General features: G+C 51.9%; 9 protein-coding genes across 9 annotated transcripts; 2 read left to right on the top strand and 7 right to left on the bottom strand.

The window, feature by feature from the left end:
- Positions 1 to 432: 432 nt before the first annotated feature.
- Positions 433 to 1,348, bottom strand: SYM1 (Protein required for ethanol metabolism; the record flags this gene model as incomplete). The annotated part of the gene is made up of 4 exons (XM_051732519.1): positions 433 to 839; positions 929 to 1,034; positions 1,215 to 1,269; positions 1,335 to 1,348. 4 exons carry the CDS (start codon positions 1,346 to 1,348, stop codon positions 433 to 435), a joined length of 582 nt encoding a protein of 193 aa, XP_051587665.1.
- Positions 1,349 to 2,058: 710 nt separating this feature from the next.
- J4E82_006261 (uncharacterized protein) lies at positions 2,059 to 3,128 on the bottom strand (the record flags this gene model as incomplete). Its single annotated transcript, XM_051732518.1, has 2 exons — positions 2,059 to 2,550; positions 2,601 to 3,128. 2 exons carry the CDS (start codon positions 3,126 to 3,128, stop codon positions 2,059 to 2,061), a joined length of 1,020 nt encoding a protein of 339 aa, XP_051587664.1.
- Positions 3,129 to 4,366: 1,238 nt separating this feature from the next.
- On the top strand, positions 4,367 to 5,755 carry J4E82_006260 (uncharacterized protein; the record flags this gene model as incomplete). The annotated part of the gene is made up of 3 exons (XM_051732517.1): positions 4,367 to 4,437; positions 4,500 to 4,548; positions 4,598 to 5,755. The coding sequence occupies 3 exons, from the start codon at positions 4,367 to 4,369 to the stop codon at positions 5,753 to 5,755; spliced, it is 1,278 nt and encodes a 425-aa protein (XP_051587663.1).
- Positions 5,756 to 6,315: 560 nt separating this feature from the next.
- J4E82_006259 (uncharacterized protein) lies at positions 6,316 to 6,996 on the bottom strand (the record flags this gene model as incomplete). The annotated part of the gene is made up of 1 exon (XM_051732516.1): positions 6,316 to 6,996. One exon carries the CDS (start codon positions 6,994 to 6,996, stop codon positions 6,316 to 6,318), a length of 681 nt encoding a protein of 226 aa, XP_051587662.1.
- Positions 6,997 to 7,615: 619 nt separating this feature from the next.
- Positions 7,616 to 9,301, bottom strand: J4E82_006258 (uncharacterized protein; the record flags this gene model as incomplete). Its single annotated transcript, XM_051732515.1, has 1 exon — positions 7,616 to 9,301. The coding sequence occupies one exon, from the start codon at positions 9,299 to 9,301 to the stop codon at positions 7,616 to 7,618; it is 1,686 nt and encodes a 561-aa protein (XP_051587661.1).
- A 1,022-nt stretch (positions 9,302 to 10,323) lies between these two features.
- Positions 10,324 to 11,988, bottom strand: J4E82_006257 (uncharacterized protein; the record flags this gene model as incomplete). Its single annotated transcript, XM_051732514.1, has 2 exons — positions 10,324 to 11,434; positions 11,483 to 11,988. 2 exons carry the CDS (start codon positions 11,986 to 11,988, stop codon positions 10,324 to 10,326), a joined length of 1,617 nt encoding a protein of 538 aa, XP_051587660.1.
- Positions 11,989 to 13,176: 1,188 nt separating this feature from the next.
- Positions 13,177 to 14,416, bottom strand: J4E82_006256 (uncharacterized protein; the record flags this gene model as incomplete). The annotated part of the gene is made up of 3 exons (XM_051732513.1): positions 13,177 to 13,522; positions 13,572 to 13,755; positions 13,804 to 14,416. 3 exons carry the CDS (start codon positions 14,414 to 14,416, stop codon positions 13,177 to 13,179), a joined length of 1,143 nt encoding a protein of 380 aa, XP_051587659.1.
- Positions 14,417 to 15,096: 680 nt separating this feature from the next.
- HIS3 (imidazoleglycerol-phosphate dehydratase) lies at positions 15,097 to 17,781 on the top strand (the record flags this gene model as incomplete). The annotated part of the gene is made up of 2 exons (XM_051732512.1): positions 15,097 to 17,545; positions 17,597 to 17,781. The coding sequence occupies 2 exons, from the start codon at positions 15,097 to 15,099 to the stop codon at positions 17,779 to 17,781; spliced, it is 2,634 nt and encodes an 877-aa protein (XP_051587658.1).
- A 246-nt stretch (positions 17,782 to 18,027) lies between these two features.
- XYNF3 (Endo-1,4-beta-xylanase F3) lies at positions 18,028 to 19,308 on the bottom strand (the record flags this gene model as incomplete). Its single annotated transcript, XM_051732511.1, has 1 exon — positions 18,028 to 19,308. The coding sequence occupies one exon, from the start codon at positions 19,306 to 19,308 to the stop codon at positions 18,028 to 18,030; it is 1,281 nt and encodes a 426-aa protein (XP_051587657.1).
- Positions 19,309 to 19,491: the final 183 nt, after the last annotated feature.

The following is a 19,491-nucleotide window of genomic DNA, read 5'->3' as shown; positions in this document are numbered from 1 at the left end:
AGTAACATCGACTCGCGTAATTATGCAAAACATATTTTGTATTGGCATGTGGCTTTGCCTTTGTATAGCTGACGTCTGAGCACAATGGTAAACTAGGCTGTGATATATATCTTAACATGGTAGACCATATCCGACTCTTCGAGGATGTAGTTGACATCTACTCGAAGTAGTCACAGCAATCTGTTATTAATGGGTAGCAGAACAAGGTCACCAATGTCAACTAAGCATTAAAACAAGACTATTTCACCGAAACGATCAAATTCAACTCGACTTCAACAAATCCGACCCTTTCTATATAACCCGACTCAATAACCCAGGATATCAATTGTCCCGTTCTATGCCCAACTCTGAACAAGAAAAGACCCTGGCAAATGTTGCAGTTCCGCTACTGACCAAACACACAAATCGCCCAGTAGAATCGTAGAAGCGCGTCTATGAAGGAGGAAGCTGACCGCCCTCCTTGGTCTTACCCACGGGAGGGTTGGGCTTGGTGCCACCCGCCGAGTTCAACGAACTCAAGTAGCAATTCCAGCCCAATGAGATGACGTTGACAACCAATACCCTCATCTCCGCGGGTACGTATTTGAAGTTGGTGAACTGGACCCAAGGCCACACCATCAAATTCTTCTGGTAACCGGGTAGGTACGCGTCCTTGAGACGCTGCACTGGCGAGTTTCCTTCCATGTAAGCCATGGTGGACAGGAAGAGAGCCATGTTGCAGGGTGCGAAGAGGAATTGATCACAGGCTACGCGCGCGACAATTGTGCCGTTTGTAGATTTGAGGTTTACGCGCTTGACGAGGAAGTCGAACCACTTTGTTGCTGCGGGGCCGAAGATACCTGGGGGAGGGTTAGTTTGGGGAATGGCCGGAGTGGGGATGTGGGGATTTGAGTAGCGATAGGGGGATAAAAGGAGAGCCAAGACGTACATCCTCCGTAGGCGGCCATGCGTCCTGTACGTGCGAGATCGTGCTTATCGAGTCCACGACGTTCTACACCCTGCTGTGCCATTGTGTCGCCGGTTGCGAAGAGTACCTGTCGCGCGTCATGTCAGTCTCCTGTCAATCTGCATTGCAACTGCTCAATCCCTCCTATATCCTCGTTTCGGCTCGGGTTTGGTGCTTATCGACACGCTCGTTGGCCATGTATCGAGTCGCATTGCGTTGCGCAGGAAGGAGACTAGGGATCGCAATTCAAAGCGAAAGGTCTGCATACCGCCGTAGTAATACTCTGCGTCAAGTAGGGAGAAGTCCTAAGCTTCGCTTGGTACCTATCTTTGGTGTCAGTATCATCTGCTCCTAAACTCTCGTGGTCTTCCACCGCTCTCACACTTACCAGCGAAACGCCATTTTGTCGGTGATTAAACTTCTATATTCTCAGCAATTGAGATAGACGACCAATATATATGCGCCTGAGAGCGAGCGACACACCGCTTTAAAAAGGGCAGAAGAGTGGAGAAGTGTGTGTGTGAGAGAAAAAGAAAGTCGAGTAAGTCCAGCGAGATAGTTTGGTGAGCTTGCGGGACCTATGATGTCGTTAGTGCAGCAGGGTCCGCGCCGCACATGGCGGTCGGGGAGCTTAGCTTTGTACCCCTTGATCCCGACTCGTGTCTCGACCATGAACACAAGTCATTATGCAGGTAGACGCAGCTTACTATTCAGTTGCACAAACTTAATATAGATACGGTCTATTGGTAAAACGGAGTAAAAGTTCATAATGAGATTCAATTCAATTCCGAGCTCGTCTGTTCATGGTGGGGTATAATATGATCAGACACCTAGTTACAAAAAGGACCGACAGTTGTTGTACAAAGGGTCGTTAAATGAAGAAAAAGGAAACAATCAATGCGGGTTGGTATAACTCCTCGTACGTGATGCCACATTGCAATCCGTCTCGTCTTCAACCTGATGTCTCCGCATATAGCCCAAAAAGAATCCCTAGATGAAAGAACGCCAGTCCCGCTGATCTCATCCGGGTATGATCAAGCTATGCTCGCAGAAAGCAGGTATCCAAGAAGTCATGTCGTAAATTTTGTGTAGATGGGTATGAAAAAGGTCGACTAGTCGATTTCCATCCGTTGTGATGGCGCAGGTCCGCTCAGTGACGGCATTTCTGTATTGTATGTCTTGTCGCTCTGCACAATCTTGTCGTTGACATGAGGCTTCAGGCCCTTGTTGAAGTTGTGGGTGCACAAGCATGCTGTAACAATGGTGATGATGAGCAAGAGGATTGTGAGAATGGCAAAGGCAGTCAGCGACTTGCGGGCTGGCTTGTAGTCCTCCTGGCGGTTTGCATCGGCGACCCACATTCGGATGAGCTTGAACAAGAAGTAGCCCAAGGCAATGAAGTAGACGACGATAATGCCGATCATACCAGCAACAGACTCGCGGCGGACCCACCACGCGGCAAGGAACAAAAGAAAGAAAGTGATAACGAGGGCGGCAGCGGTGAGGATCAGTTCAACGGTCTTTGTGTTTTTGACGACGACCAGAAACTGGACGGTGAAGGCCAGAAAGAAGAAGAAGTCAAACTTGAGGAGGGCGATGTAAATCTATGTCGTAGTCAGTAGGGCGGACTTGGATGAGAGATGGTAGGCAGTACCTGGTAGGTCAAATAGCGCCTCTTCAGTCTAGTGTCGGCACTGATGCGCTTGTAGATGGTCCAAGCGAACTCATCGTACAGCTTCCATGCCTCAAAAGCAAAAATGACGGTAGCGACCGCCATAAGAACGGGTAGGGCGATGAGCATGGGCTTGACGTCTTCCCAGAAATCCTTGGGAATGAAGCGGCGCGTGTTTAGGTCGTCAGCAGCGTCCTTGATCTGGTCGAATTGAATGGCGGCATAGACGAGAATGCCGATGTTGTACAGGACGAGTCCAATGACCTGAATGGTGTTCTTCATGCGCAGAGCATCCCAGGTGAGGAATAATTGGTAGATGTAGCCGAACATGAAGACGGCGAGGAAGGTGGGAATGGTGCGGGTTTCGTTGGCGCCAGCACCTTCGGCAGCGAAATGGATCTCATTCTGGAACTTGCTGAAGACGTACGACTCGAGGGCGAGGGCGATGCCGACCTGGCAGATGGCCGTGAGCATGAAAGCCCAGGTCCAGCGCGTGTTGGGAATGTACATCCTCGGCGGGCGTCGTACGACGGGTGGAAGGGTGGTGGGGAAGCCTTCGCGGTGGTGATACCCCCCAGGTTGGGTATCGAAGGGCTGCGGTTGGTATGGCGGTGGATACGTCGTGGTGGGATAGGGCGCGTAGTTGTGGTCGAGGGGTTGGCCTCCTAGGAGGGATGTGCGGGCCTCGTGGTGAGTAATTTTGGCTATGTTGGCAGCCGCGATGGGCGGCTGGAGCGTGGGGATATAGAGACGGGCGGTTGTGCGGGCTTGCTTTTGCGGCGCAGACACAGACAAACTGCGACCTGTGTCGGCTTGGGGTTTGTAGGGCTGCCGGGGTGGGTGAGACAACGGATGGGCGGTGGGAGGAATGCTGAAACCAGAGGAGTCGCTGCGTTCGGGGGACTGAGACTACTGAGAGAGCGCGCGTCTCTGAAACTAGTATCTTGGCTATGCGGAGAGGCCGAAGAAGCAACAGCGAAAAGGACGGAGCGGAGTGTGGGGGAGGATGTCGTGGTGCAGGCGCGATGGCGATGGTCGACGACAGCAGTAGCGAGCGGCAAAGTGGAAAGTGGTCGTGTTGTGGGAAGAGAGCAGGCGGAGATGGGTGCCGTGGGTGGATGCTGAGGTGCCTGGCCTGGTGCGCAAAGTAGCGCTGGTGCTGGGACAGCCCCGGCCGGTGTGGAGAAAGGCTGAAGGGGGTCTCGCCGTAAGACCCGCCCGCTGCTCCGTGTTTACCTCTGCTGCGATGGGAGCACCTAGTCGGAGCGTGTTCGCATGCCACTTTTCCGTGCGTAGTGTGCAAATACGAACAAGAGAGAGAGAGAATGCGCACGTCGTGCACGCTGCCGGCTACAAGTAGAGAAAGGAATGGCATGACCCTCTCAGCTGCCTGTCCTTGGCTTCAGCACCTGTCGAACCACAAACCACATGCACCGCCCCCAGCGTTGCTGAGCAGCCTGCCTCGCCCGCGCCCATTGGCCAGCCACCGCTAATTATAGTTTGCGCATGTGTGGCGCAGGCCTTGGATTACCACGGTGCAGTGGAGCGACAATCTACCGTCATCCTGCGCGATTCCGACAGCTGCTCCGGTCAATTGTTTCGACCAATCACACGCCCATATCTGACATCATTAAGGACGCGTAGTGCACAGGGTCGCCGTTTCGACTGTCCCCATTATCGGCCCGCGAAAAGCAGCGGTATCGCGAGTCGCGCTTCTGACCGCACCACCAACACCACGCGCTGCAGCCATGACGTCGTCTGGTGACTTTGCAGCAGAGTCAATCCTGCAGAGAGCTGCCGAGGACGGCTCCCTCGACTCGTAGGTTCTCCACCGCTCGACACATGTCCATCATGCGTGGATGCTAACGCGCTCGCCGACAGAGCAGAATGGCCAAAGACACTCGAGTATATCTTGCATCGCCTTGACGAGGTACCTCTATGCCACCCAGCCTTGGCCCTCGCACTTCTGACTCTCCCAGATCATCAGCGACTTCCCCAAGCTGCCTGCAGATTCAAATCCACGACCAACCACATCAGCAACCACGGACCTCCCCTCGCGACCCAACACCTCCAACGCCATATCCAGCCAAGACTCGCATGCTACCGACAAGGAAAATGCACCGCCGACCACGCCCCCGCGACCGCCCGTGCCCGCCTTCTTCGCCTCCACCGCGTCACAAAGTGTTCCACCAGAGATCACCACCTTCTACTCATCGATACGGTCGACCCTCTCCACCAACTTTGCAAAACATCCCCCACATACCGTCCAGCGTCTAGCTGAGCTCGTCCTCGAGCCCAAGAAGCGCTACCGATACCTTCCACCCTACCTTCGCGCCCTCGACCGCGTCGTCTCCGTGTCCTCGCCCCTCACCATCTTCCCGCTTCCACAAGCCGTGTTGCCCACCTCTGGCGGACTGCTCAATGGCACAACATCTACCACCCTCCAGGCCGCGCCCTTGGGCTCAGACGAAGCTCTCGGCGGCGCCCTGCTTACACCCATCCCTTGGCTGCAGAACCGTGGCCAGAATGAGCTGATCTCAGAGAGCACAGAGATGGTAGACGGTCCCAATGGTGCTGGTCGGATAGAGACGGTGACAGTTGGAATGCTCAGCGGCGGCCAGCGAGCCGAATCTCCCAATGCAAATGTAGCCCAGATTGCTTCGTCACATCCCGATGGCGAGACGCTGCCGTCTACGGGGCCTGTCACCCAGGGCGAGCTCCTGCGTCAAGAGCAAGAGGCTGGAATTGTCCTCAATAACCCCCACAGCATGACCACCAGTCCAACGAGAACTACGTTTGGTGAGATGGAGGGCGGAGGTACCATCATGGACACGGTCGAAGGCGAAGAAGAAGCACCGCATGCGAGAGGTCCAGAAGTCATTGGCATGGAGGACACGGGCCCTCAAAAGCAGGGGAAGCTCAACATTGAAGGAGCCATCGGCAGACCGAGCCTTGATCACAAGAGCCCTGAGCCCAAAGTACCCACTGGCACAGATGCAAAGGATCACGACATGAAAGACGAAGGGTCTGAGAAATCAAATGACAGCAAGGCTGTGGACAAAGAGCCCAAGGGAGATGCAACGGCCAAGGAGGAGACAAAAGATGCAAAAGACGTGGAAATGAAGTCAGATGACTAGGCATCTCGAAACACTTCCCATGTAACAGGACAAGTCGTTCCAGACCCGGCAATAGCTGAGATTTTGCACCTGCTTAATAGGTACACGCCTTCCTAATCCAGGTTCTTGTACAGGCGGGCTCTCAATGGCAAGATCGAATATGCCACTCCGTGGGTGTTGCTCTCATGGTACGCTGGACTACGTTTCGCTACGGAGGTGGTGAGCTGGAATATGCGAGTACCTCCCTATTTTGACGTATCATAGCAACCATTAGTATAGAGCTAGTTTTTAACCAGTGTCACAGGAATAAAGAGTCACATCCCGACGCAATGATTGTTTTGCGTATCTGCCGCATGAACTCATGTTCCATCATGTGGTCGTATGCCGAAAGAGAGGATTGTTCAAGGTCGCGATCTCCATTTTTTTGGTACATATCATAACCTTGTTGTGATGATGGTCAAAAATCTACAAGCAGAGGTCGAAGATCTTTCCAATTCTCTTAATCTCCTTACAGTCATGGGCTATTGTGACTCTATCATAACGCCTTTTGATGAGTGTAGGAAAAGTGCAAGATGAAATCCTCAAGCAAGCCTCTTCCACCAAAGCACACCACGATATCCTCCACCACGTTCACTTCCAATTCTCAGATACTTGACAATCGTGCCCTCCTCTTCCACCTCAACGACCGTGTAATTCCTCCTATGATTCTGACCAACCCACGTTGGCACGTTGGCCACCGTTAGCGGACCATGGAAGATCTGACCCTCAGTCTCGGTAGCAGGCAGCTCGTCATTGACACGGAAAGGTCCAGCGTACCCGATGCTATGCTTGCCAACTTGCGCCCAATCGGCGTCTGTGTCGTTGGCTTGGTAAGGGAAGGTAAGGTTGGGACGGAACTCTGGTTCTGTGGCGGTGATGGTTGCGCTCATGAAACCTGTGGCTGTGTAGATGAGGAGGCCGACTGGGGCTTCGCCATAGGGGAGGTCCGGGATGGAAACGCCATTGAGCGTGCTAGATGTGTTTACCAGGGAGTAGGTACCGGCTAGGGCATTCAGGATGGCTGTGTCGTTGATGACTTGGCGTGGTGGTGGTTGGGGGTTCGCGTTGGGTTCGGGTGTTGGTGTAGGTAGAGGAATGTTACGTCTAGCAGGAACAACTTCCGCTGTTTCGGTACACGACGGCGAAGCACACGCTGGCTGCTCCTGAGGACGAGCGGACGCCAGAGAGGCGAGGAAAATAATGGGAGCAATAGGGACTCGCATGATGCAGTGCAATTCACGATGGTGATTGAAAACAACTCAGAGATTTAGGAACGCGGCCTAGATAGAGAAGTCGCGCTTGCGTAAGACGACAGGACCTTTTATACGCACCATGATGATGCACCCTTCTCAATCAAGCCCGTATACCGCAATCTGTATGACATGATTGTCCTGGAGGCGTCGCAATTACGCCGAATAGGCATCTCTTGTCCGTGCTGGGCAGGAGCGTTGTGAGCAGATACTCAAGCATCATTTCCGGGAAGGCGCCGTCGGCGGTTTGCGGGGTAATCCTTGGTAAAACCCTTTGATCCGTACCCTGCATTGAAACACAAGGCTGAGCTGCTGTATTTGACGGCTGTTCAACCTCTTGAAACGAGTATCTAAAATTGCCATGTAGCTATGGGGACGGCGAAGTGGAGTTGACCGTTGGGAAAACGTCGTTTTGACGACGCTTCGCCAAGGTACCCCAGGTTACGCACCAGCGCTTGAGCAGGGCAACTAAACAACTATTAGCGCGAAACACATACCTTGATATAATCGGAACGACTTACCACTTGTAGCTCAGCCTTAGGCCTAGTAATCCGGGTGCTATTACATTGCCGAATATTCACCTGTGCCATGCTCAGGGTGTCGGAGTACCAAAGCTGCCCAAGTACCAATGGCAGCTGAACCTACGCAGAAGCCGGCCGCCGGAGCTCCATGGCGGAAGCAAAGAAAGCGACGGTTGTGGCATAGCTTCCCGCCCGGCCACGGCAGCATCCTTCATCTCTGTGTCTTCGGAACGTTTCCCGGATTTCTCAACCAGGTCCTTGTCATCCATTCTCGCGGCTTCCTTTCGAAGGCCTTCGACGATCGCCTCATGATGCCTAAACTCCCGGCGACGCCCACTAGTATCGATGAGCTCGCTTCCTTCTGGGACTGCCCATTGTCCTCGATGATAATCTGACCTCCTTCGGCCCATCCTACTCTTGGTCACGTCTCTAATAGGTCCATCTTTGCGGTTCAGTGGGATCACATGATGAGGGCAAGTAGGCTTGGGATCCCTATCGAGAGGAGTGATTATATTCGAAACTTCTGATCGCTTGAGACGAGTAGTGCGTAGGATGCCCATTCTAGGCTTTTTCGAAGCAGGCTCTCCGAGAAGATCCCCGGAAAGCCATGGCGCCGCCTTCCGAAGAACATCCACGTCAGCGTCGGTGCGAACGTAGACATTTTCGTTAAAAGAAACGCCTGCATCTTCGCGTCGGCGCTTTCGAGTCGGCAGCAGGTTTGTGCTATCGGACTTTCTCGTCTTACGAGTCTTACGAGTCTTACGAGTCTTGGGGGTTTCGTAAACTTTAGGAATCTTGGAGCTCTCGATATATTTCCGCTGGTCTTTCGTGAACGTTTCCCACTTGAAACTCTTTGTATGACGCTCGAGGGCTTTTCTTTTTTTCTCCTCCATTCCCGTATCTCGAATGTTCTCGGAATCAGAAAACCCCGGTTCAGATGCAATCTTCCAACATCGACCGAGTCTTTGGCTCATATAATTACAGTCATCTTCTATACGACCGAGGAATCCGTTGTCCACAGTATCGTAATAACAGTGTAGCGCAGCTGTAGCACTGTACTGCTTCCTCAGTCGTACGTGCTCGATGTAAACGTTGCTGTTATCCGGAAGCTGCTTCGCTTCCCAGACTGCCTCCATCTCGGAGAGAGCTTCTAGTTCAGTTATCAGGTGAACCAGCTGCCTCTTTCTGTGTCTGTAGCTAACATCTGTTCCAATTGCATCTGTATAGGCGGTTCGCTTCTTCTTCTTCTTCTCCTTGCCACTGGTCGGCATCCACTCATAGGCTTTGTAATGGTACTTGTTCTGCATCTTTTGCCATTCGACCAGACCGCCGACATCGTTGATCCGGTCTTGCATACCTTGAAGCCCGTTCATAGAAGCTTCCGCAAGGCACATTGGACATATGGTCTTGGCGTAGAAGTCTCCGTATGCGGGATGCATTGAGTGTCCACACACGGTTGAAAGTGGAGTGGTGAAAGCGGGGGTCAGCTTGGAGACGGTTTTAGGAATGGTGACGGCGACTTTCGTTTGAGGTGTCGGCGTGGTAGGGAACCCATACAGTGGTGAAGAGCTTCCCGGCGACGCTTCTACTTGACGATCATTGGACTGCTTTGATGGCGTAGACGGGTGTGTGAACGAATCTTGTGAAAGACTATCGTCCAACAGTGTTCGCGTTCTCTTGCTCGCCGGCGATTGTTGATCCGAGCTGTTACCCGCGATCTCGTCTTCAGGATGTACTTTGCGCTTGCCTAAAGACATTGTGCTTGCACATACACCAAGAGTCGGTAAAGGATTTGGGCTTCGAGACTTGAACGCAGACTCTTTATGGATGGTGGTTGTGTTATCAACGAGTGTTTCGTAACGATCCGACTCGGACGAATGCACGAGTTGCGCTGGGTCTCGAAGAGGGGTTGCGACGAACGAAACCGTTTTAGTGATTCGTTTGGAGACGAATTTGGTGGAGGGAAACTTGAGGTGGTTATTAGGGACTCTCTGATGGGTCGCGTTGTGCGGAGAGGATGGATCGTCTAGAATAACCGGCGTGTTGGAGCACTTGAGTAAAGCTTAGGTAGGGCTTTTTATTGAAGGCAACAAGTTAAATGCCCTGATAGAGCGAAGTAATGCTAGGGTTGCAGCTGTGGATGACGTCAAACTCTGTCCAGCTTACACTATTGTGCTGATCAACTAGTACTCTTATCCGGGGAGTGAAACTTATTGTACTTCCCTTTCACCTTTCAGGGTCTATAGAGACAGTGCAAGTTCTATGTAAGAAAACAGTAGAACTATAAAAAACCCGTAGGAGCTGAAATTGTATACAAATGCAAAAGGATGCAATCCATCTCTGTTCCAATTAGTTACTCCACTACCGTTACCGTATGAACAACTGTTTTCAGCTGCATCTGATAAGACTTCGTCATATCTGCAATTTGTCTTACGCCAGCCTCTTGAAATATGGGAATCTTGAGTGACTTGTCATCTGTTGCCAAAGAAGTTGGATTGCAATAATCATATCCACTGCACGTGTTAGAGACTACCTTCTATGAGATGAATACTGATGCCTGACGTAAAGCGACACCTATACCTCATATTGAGAGTTATAAATCATAGGTTCGCGACTAGAGTAGTCCATACTTCATTCTGTGTGCGTTTAACGACAGCTGGTGAGTGATAAATATGGCACGTTGAAACGATGTATGTGGATTTACGATTTCTTATTGGATGTGAAATAAGGGTCTCGATTCACTTTTGCTACATTTACCCATATCATACTTCGATCAGATCTATGGGTCAACGCACTCCCAGCTCTCAACGACATCCGGGTTGCCGCCCTGGTACTGATTGACTTTGGGGAACTTGCAGTGCGCACGCTCGAACTCAACGCCAAGAGCCTCCGTGTCGTTTACAAACTTTGTGCCGATCAGTGTCTCGGGTGCGTTTCCATTCTCTACCCAGTCGACCAGAGCCATCAGTACGTTGTGACTGGGCTCGTAGCCGTTGATCTCGCCAAGACCTTGACCGATGGCATGCGCGCCATCTCCTCCACCGCAGTGACCAGTTCCGCTGACATAGAAGAACCGGTAGAATTCGTCGAGCTCGTCGGAAGAAAGACCCATGGTAGAAGAAACGTGTTCGTAGTACCGAGGTGAGTTCTCAGATGAGATGATGAAGTCGGCACCACCGTGCCAGTGAATCACTTTAGTGCCACGGTCCTTCACTCCGCTCAGGTCACCCTTGAAGGTTTCAATTCCAAAGAGGTTCAGTCGTGCGGCATTGTCGTAGTCCTTTGAGCTGATTGTCGCTGGGTCCCAGGTAGGGTCGTTGTAGACAGCGTAGCGGAACCAATCCGTTGTGTATGGGAAGGGCTGTCCGTTCATGAGAACAGCGGCTGCGCCAAGCTCAGCACCGGGCTGCAGACGGGGATATACGAGGTCTCCGTTGTCGTTCAAGAGTGGCGAGTAGACGGCCTTCACGGTCTCGAGCTGCTCTGGTGTTAGGCAGGTAGTGGTGTTGCTGCCTTCAACACAAGCTAAGCCAGAAGGGTCGTACTTGCAATGCAAGGGAGCCTCGATGATGCCATCTTCATAGTTGTCAAGTTTGTCGCATTGCTTCAGGACGTCAGCGTGCACCACCGCCCACTTTGACATGGGGACGAAAGTGGAAGCATTTGCTGGGCCCGTGAGAGTGTAGAAATGTCCGCTCCATGAAGTGAGGTTGTTGAAAGAGAAGGCTGGTGCTCCCGCAACAATACCGTCAAAATCGTCTGGGAAGTCCTGAGCCATTTTGAATCCCTGTCTTCCTCCGGTGGAGCATCCAAGGTAGAAGGACTTGTCGTGCGGCTTGCCGTAGAAGTCTTCGGTGATCTGCTTTCCGACCACAACACCAGTGTGAAGGCTGTAGTTGTTTAGTTAAACGCGAACAGTATGGGGGAAGACTACTTACGCTCGGTATGCGAAATCTTCCACAACATCCGAGTTGTTGTAGAACGGTTTGCCGCTCGTGCCGTTGTGACCGTTGTTGGTTCCAACAGCCGCAAATCCCAGACCAGACGCGTAGGCCAAATCTTCGTATTTGATGCAGCCGTTCAGACCACCATTGCCACCAGAGAGGAATCGTCCTGTCCAGTTGGCCGGAAGCCATGCCTCCATGTTGAGGCCAGAACGCTCGGACGTCGAAACCCAAAGCGCGACGCGGCAAATGTCTGCTGTGATAGGCGGCGATGCTTCAGCGCATGTCTGGTCGTATAGAGGGAGTGTCAAGTTTGTGCCGGCGGCGACAAACTCGGCCGTGTGTACGAAAGCACCATCGACAGCGAGTTTAGAAGCAACATCGGCACATTTTGAGCTGAACTCAGCTGGTGTCGTGCCATTCGCGGGGTATGATTGAGGAGCGGCGAAGACGGAGGATGCACTAAGCAGTACACACTGCAGTGGTTGTTCGAGCTTCATCTTGACAATAAATTGATGAGCAAGCTTGGTTCCCAGCCTCCATCCAAGACTCTGGGAATGCTTCTTCTCTTTATTCTACCGAAAACTGGGTCTCCGTCATGGTACATCACTAGTGTTTCTCTCTTTGATTAGGGCAGACTAAACGAATAACAGAAGCTGGGGCATAATATGGGGTTGCTCTGTCGTGCAGCTGCAGGGACGTGCCGCCCGTGGATGCCGTAACGATGTTTGGCGACTTGAAAACCCATGGCAAGCATGCGAAAAGCTAGGGTAAGGTGACGAATTACCGAGGCAACGCAGCCAAATCCACGTGATCATACGTTTATTCGAGCGTTGTTTTGTTTTTTCGTTGCATTGCCGACGGTTAACAGTACCTTGCGTATGCGTAATTCCATAGTCTGGAAGCTGCCGAATGTGTTGCCGATCATGGTGCTGGAGCGGGGCTAACGGAGTCGCGACTGTACCTAGTCGTAGAAACATCCCGGGCTGCAGCTCCCTGAAATGCAGCGAACTTGACAATGTCGCCCTCGTTCTGCTGCAACAATAACAAGAGAACACATACAGACTGTCACAAAGATAGCGCTTCGAATTCTCTACATTTTGGTTCATCAAAACAGCAAGAAAAAGCATATGTTCAAAGAGATGCAGGGTTGCAGAAAGAGAGACAGCTCAGGGCTCCGGGGGGTTTCTCATACGGGTGGTTAGCCCTCTTGGAGATCCGGTCCGATTTGGTGTCTTGCCCTGGGAGCGCGATCGTGACACCTGCATCATTGAGAGTTGGGAGGCAAACAATACCGCTACGCTGCGCCATGCGGAACAGTGGCGCCGATGTGCGGAGTTTTGCCGCTAAATCAGTAATGATCTCCGTGTGAAGGGTGGACCTAAACAGCCTCTTGAAAACAAGTGGGCGTTGCACCCAAATTGCGATGGTCGGGAGGGATGCTGGACGCGCGGACATCAAGCGACTTGTGGTAGGTGAAACAGGAACAGTATTTATTCGCAAGGTTTTCATCCCCTGAGAGATAAGAGCTATAATGCAACCCAATTCCAAAGCAATAACAGCACCTGTAGGATTCACCCTCCGCGGATAGACGATTGCATTTCTACAATCTCGACGACACAGCGGATCCCTTGATCATGTCAGCCGTTCTCCACGCATTGGACACGACTCTGAGTGCTATTTCAACCTCATACCTTCCAAGCCTTGCTAACAAACTCCTCGACATCTTCCAAGAGTTCTTTGGGTTTCTCCAAAGCAGCAAAATGTCCACCGCGTTCGTGCTGCTTGTAAAACACCAGATTAACTTCCTTCTCAATGATACTCTTGATACCTGGAGCTAGCTCATAGGGAAAGAAAGAGAAACCGACAGGTTTGTTGTTTTGCTTGAAGTCCTTTGCTCCTGCACCGAAGAGCTCACGGTAAGGGTAGATGGAACGAGCAAAGCTTTCCGTAAACCAGTAGAGAGAGATATCCGTGAGGATTGTATCAAGAGAAGGGTCCTCGTCCGTCCATTGCAGGAACTTCTCGCCAATCCTGATTGACCTTAGTCAGTGCATCGCTGTATGAAGAGAATGGACCCTACCATGCAAGAAGTGCGAGCGGGTTTGATGCTAGCACGTTACCAATGGTACTGGGTCTTGTTGAATGCTCCTGTGCGTACGCCGTTCCAGTTGCGCGCCATTTTATCGAACGATCCAGCGATTTCTTTTCCAAAGCATTCATGGAAGTGTTTTCGTTTGGTTGTGAGAGACCGGTCATCATGTTTACTGATGCACATCAGAACTGCGGAACCCACGGGTATGGCCTTGACTTACGGTGCATCCCAACACATGAATCGTACGACCTATTCATCTGTTGCGATGTGAAACTGCCCACATCTCCTCCTTGCGCAAGGTACTTGTCGAAGCCGAGGTTCAGCATCAGCTGATTCAAGACACGACTGGTGTCTTCCAGCTTCCACTCCTTCTCGGTCGACTGTACAGTACTGAGAGTGTAACCAGGCAGGGAAGGTACAATGAGATGATATGGTAGGTCCTTGGTGGAGTACTTCTCTTTGACCAGCGTCAGCATCGGTAGAAACTCGATGAAGCTTCCTGGCCATCCATGCATGAAAATGATGGGGATTGCGTCCTTCTTCTCAGAGAAGACAGCGACAAAATGTAGATCGACATCCTCGATCTGCATTTTATAGTTTGGAAACGAGTTGATATGTTTCTCTTGTGCACGCCAATCATACTTGTTCAGCCAGTAGTCCTTTGCATCAGAGAGCCACTTGCGGGATACGCCAAAGCGGCGGTCTTCTTGCCGTCCTTCATAAGTTTCAGGGGCGAGCTTTGAGAGCTGAAGAAGCTGGCGCCAGTCTGAGATGTCTTGGTCAGAGACGTTGAGGGTAAAGGGCTTTGCGGAGTCTGGTGGTGAGTAGGACATGCTTGTAATAGAAGAACAGGTTCAGACTGATGTTTTGGTAGTTGGATGAATAGGTCAGAGCGGGAATCAGTTGATCCTTTTATGTTCGTACGAAGACATGCATGTAACCGAAACTCGCTGGGCCTATGTCAGTGGTCAGGCAAGGTGGGGTACATACATGTACTATTATGTAGTAATCCGGGTCGCACAATTCCGACCATCCGGGTGGAATATCTTTCCGGTCAGACGTAATTCGCCGGGTGTTAGTAGTCCAATGTTTATTGTAAGTTCAGGTCTTATCTGACGCGCAGGACTGTGTCAAAGAACTCAAACTTGGACTTTATGCTTTCTGAGCTAGTAATATTTCAATTCAGACCTCGGCATGTACGTTTTGCCAGCAAAAAACAAGTTTGGGCTACAATCTCTGAGATGGGTAAAGTTGAGAGATCAGTTGGCACTGTACTTGTACTTTTTATGCGTGTGAAAAGCGTAGCGACGCAGATGGTACAGAATCCGACGTCTATGGGCAATGCGACGCGAGTGAAGCGCGTCGATACTGAAGGCGTCATCATGGTGGGGCGGATCGCCCCGCGATTTGGCATCTGCTAGTTCTGGAACTTTTTACTCACGACTCACACCTTGACACATGTACTGTGATTCAAACTTCTCTCCGAAGTCCCAATCGCACCAAACTAGACAAAATGGCACCGAATCTGGTCGCTGCAATTGACCTAGCCACTTACACGAAACCGACCCAAGGCCTTGATGTTCAAGCATTGTCCTTTATCGGCAATGTATTCGTACGAGTCACCGACGAGACCATCGACCAGGCCCTCGCCCACCTGAAGCAATCTGTAGGCCGATTTGCCAACTACCTAGACGTTGCTTCCATCACATCCATTGACGACATCGTCTCCCTCCTCGACGCCGGCGCCGCCAAGGTCTTCGTTACTCGCCAGCAATTGGACGAGCTCAAGAACTTGAAGATCGACCAGGACAGGATAGTCCTGTGCTTGCCAGGAAACACAAAGGAAGAGATCATCGAAGCCATCTCAGGTACACAGGTGGACATTTACGCCCACCAGGTCGACGACGTTGGCTACTTGGAAGCATGGCTGAAAGATTACGGAGCAGACCGACCGAATGTCTTCGTCTCATTCAAGAACCCAGACATTGAGAGCGCCCTACGCCTCTCAAAACTCAACGCGATACCCATCATCTCTGCCGAAAACCTCACAGTCGACCCCTCGAAGCAGACGAGTGCACTGAGCGTCGCGAAGCTCTTCATGGCCAACGCAACGAGCGACCGATCCGACGGCCTTTTCACAACTCTCGTCACCGATGAGCGAGGAATTGCTCTCGGACTTGTATACAGCAGCGAAGAGAGCGTCGCAGAAAGCCTGAGGACCGGTCGCGGTGTGTACCAGAGCCGAAAGCGAGGGCTATGGTACAAGGGCGAAAGCAGTGGGGATATCCAAGAGTTGGTATCATTAGCGCTGGACTGCGACAGCGACTGCTTGCAGTTTGTAGTGCGACAAAAGGGCAGAGGGTTCTGCCACCTTGCAACTCCCACCTGCTTCGGCGAGTATACCGGCTTGTCAAAACTCCAGAAGACACTCCAAAGCCGAAAAGCTTCAGCGCCCGAAGGCTCATATACTGCACGCCTCTTCAATGACTCACAACTCTTGAGAGCCAAGATACTGGAAGAAGCCACTGAGCTCTGCGACGCAAACACTAAAGAAGAAGTCGCGTTCGAGGCTGCCGATCTTTTCTACTTTGCGCTGACCAAGTGCGTTGCATCTGGTGTAACATTGGAGGATGTTGAGCGCAACCTTGACGCTAAGAGCATCAAGGTCAAGAGGCGACAGGGTGATGCGAAGCCAGCTTTTGCCGCGCAAGCAGCAGCAGCGACGAACGGTGCAACGAACGGTACAACGAACGGACCGACTAAAGAAGAGGTCAAGGAAGCTGCTTCAGTACCCAAGAGCAAGGATGATCCCGCCGGTATGAAGGATGGTCGCATTGCCATGAAGCGCTACGTGACCGCAAACGAGACGTCCGAGACTGTCAACGCTGCGCTACAACGACCATCTCAACGCTCGACCCAAAAGATTTTAGATATATGTCTGCCGATCATCGAGGCAGTCAAGACTCGAGGAGATGCCGCATTGCTAGAGTACACGCACAAGTTCGAAAAAGCTACATCACTGACATCGCCTGTACTGAGAGCACCATTCCCTCCAGAACTTATGCAAATATCGCCTGAGACAGCCAAAGCTATCGACGTATCTTTTGAAAACATTAGAAAATTCCACGCTGCGCAGAAAGAGGACAAGCCGTTAAGAGTAGAGACTATGCCTGGCATCGTATGCTCACGATTTGCTCGACCAATCGAAAGGGTCGGTCTGTATGTGCCTGGAGGAACCGCTGTGCTTCCGTCTACCGCGCTCATGCTTGGTGTGCCTGCCATGGTTGCTGGCTGCAAGAAGATCGTTCTCGCAACACCACCGCGGGCCAACGGTCAAGTAACTCCGGAGGTTGTCTACTGTGCCCACAAGGTCGGTGCAGAGTCTATTGTCCTTGCTGGTGGCGCACAAGCTGTCGCAGCAATGGCCTACGGTACTGAAAGCGTTACCAAAGTCGACAAGATCCTCGGCCCCGGAAATCAGTTTGTCACGGCAGCGAAGATGCATGTTTCCAACGACACGAACGCTGGTGTAAGCATCGATATGCCTGCGGGACCGAGCGAGGTACTCGTCATCGCGGATGCAAATGCCAACCCTGCCTTTGTCGCATCTGACCTTCTCAGTCAAGCTGAGCATGGTGTTGATTCTCAGGTCATTTTGATTGCAGTCGGGATGAACGAGGCGCAGCTTGACGCAGTCGAAGACGAGCTCCATAAGCAAGCTACTGCTCTGCCACGAGTAGATATTGTTCGTGGAGCAATCGAACACTCTTTCACACTTGCGGTGAACACGATGGAGGAGGCTATGCAGCTAAGCAACCAGTATGCGCCTGAGCATCTTATCTTGCAAGTCGACGAAGCAGAAAAGGTAGCCGAAATGGTGGAGAACGCTGGAAGTGTCTTCATCGGTGAATGGACCCCTGAAAGTGTTGGCGATTACTCTGCTGGTGTTAACCACTCTCTACGTAAGTTACATTGTGAACACTTCTTCAAGGAGCCCTGCTAACATTGACCAGCAACATATGGATATGCCAAGCAATATTCGGGCGTCAATCTGGCGTCTTATGTTAAGCACATTACTAGCTCCCATCTTACTAGGCAAGGACTTGAAAATGTTGGACCTGCTGTGATGGAACTTGCGCGCGTTGAAGAATTGGAGGCTCATCGAAGGGCTGTCAGTCTACGATTGGGCGTAGCGTAAATGTCATCGAAACGCAACCTGATACCCTTTCATCATCACAAAGTTCTAGCATAGACCCATGCAGTTAGGTATGATTCAATAAAATGATCAATTGGAAGATGGAGTTTACCATCTTAGCAAAGTAGATATATATACGGTAGAATTTCATCCCATCTCCTACAAGAAACAAACACCTCTTTCAAGCACCAAATTGTCTGTCTCAAGCTGATAGATCTAATCGGATGCCCTCGTTCCCACCCTGTGCATTTAAGCAAGAGCGGAGCAGAGACCGTTGTAAGACTCCTTGGCCTGGAAGCTGCCGTCGAAAAGCAGAGGAGTGGCAGCAGCGCCGATCCAAGAGTCAGTGTCGCTAACACCCCAGACGGTAACACCAACACAGTTCTCAACATCCAAGCAAGCAGTGACAGCAGTCTTGTAGTCAGCGGCAGCACCACCCTTGATGTCAAGCTCAGTCATGGCGCACTCGGAAGCAGACTCGCAGAGAAGCTTGAGAGCAGCGGGGTAGTCGGAGATGGGCCAGCTGCCGGACAAGTGGGACTGGGAACCAATACCGTCAATGGGAACACCGGCGGCAACCCACTTCTTGACATTGCTAGCCATGGCCTTGGTCTTAGCGTAGCTGGGGCTGTCGAGGTTGTAGTCGTTGATGTAGAGCTTGGCCTCTGGGTCGGCGGCCTTGGCAGTAGCGAAAGCGGTAGCGACAAAGTTCTCACCGAGAACGTTGTAGAAGACGGAAGAGCGGAAAGAACCGTCTTCGTTGAAGATCTCGTTGACTACGTCCCAAGCATAGACCTTGCCGGCGTAGGTGCTCATGAGCTTCTTGATGTGAGCAACCATGACTTCCTCGAGCTTAGTCTTGTCGGTGATGGAAGAGACCCAGGTGGGAAGCTGAGAGTGCCAGACGGTGGTGTGACCGCGGACGAGCTTCTTGTTCTCTGTGGCAAAGCTGACGAGCGCGTTGGCACCGTCGAGAGTGAACTTGCCCTCGGTACCCTCGGTGGCATCCCACTTCATGCTGTTCTCAGGAGTAACCTGGCCGAAGTTTGCGACGATGATCTCCTTGTTCTTTCCCTTGCCGAGTGCGCCCTGGTCGGTAGCAACACCGATGTACTTCTTGCCGTGCGACTTGAATGCAGCATCGAGCGAGCACTTGGCACCGTTGGCACCGGTTCCGGCAACATCAGGAGTAGAGCCGTTGGCACCGCCGGTGGCAGCAGGCTGAGCAACCGCAACAGGGGCGGCGACGGGCTCGCTAGCGTTCATCGACGGTACAGGGGCGGCAGAAGGAACGACGGGTGCCGGCGCGACGCCAGTAGCAGCAGGAGGAGCCGGGGCGTTTCCACCACCGTTGATGCACTGGCTGTACCAGTCGTTGCTCTTGACGCAAGACCAGCCTTGAGCGCACTCGGTCTCGCCCTGGAAGCCGTTACCACCGCATTGTCCGTAGGGAGCGACGGCTCCAAGGACAGCTGAAGTCGAGGAGAGGGCAACGATGCCGAAGTAGATGGAGGATCCGCGGAAATGCATGGTTGCTACTTTTCGATTGGGACGGTTCGGTTCGGGTTCAAAAGTGTTCGGTTGATGGAGGTTTGGAAAAGAAGCAAGCTTCTATGTGGGATTTCAAGAAAAGAATGTCAGGAAGCACGCTTCCAGTAGAGTCTGAAGAGAAGAAAAGATAGAGAGAGTGTGTATGTAGGGAATGAAGATGAC

The sequence above is a fragment of the Alternaria postmessia genome (assembly GCF_024291825.1).
Source record: "Alternaria postmessia strain BMP 2775 chromosome Unknown scaffold_36, whole genome shotgun sequence".
Taxonomy (NCBI): Eukaryota; Fungi; Ascomycota; class Dothideomycetes; order Pleosporales; family Pleosporaceae; genus Alternaria; species Alternaria postmessia.
Note: the sequence above shows the minus strand (reverse complement) of the source record. Positions and strands in the feature narration are given on the sequence as shown.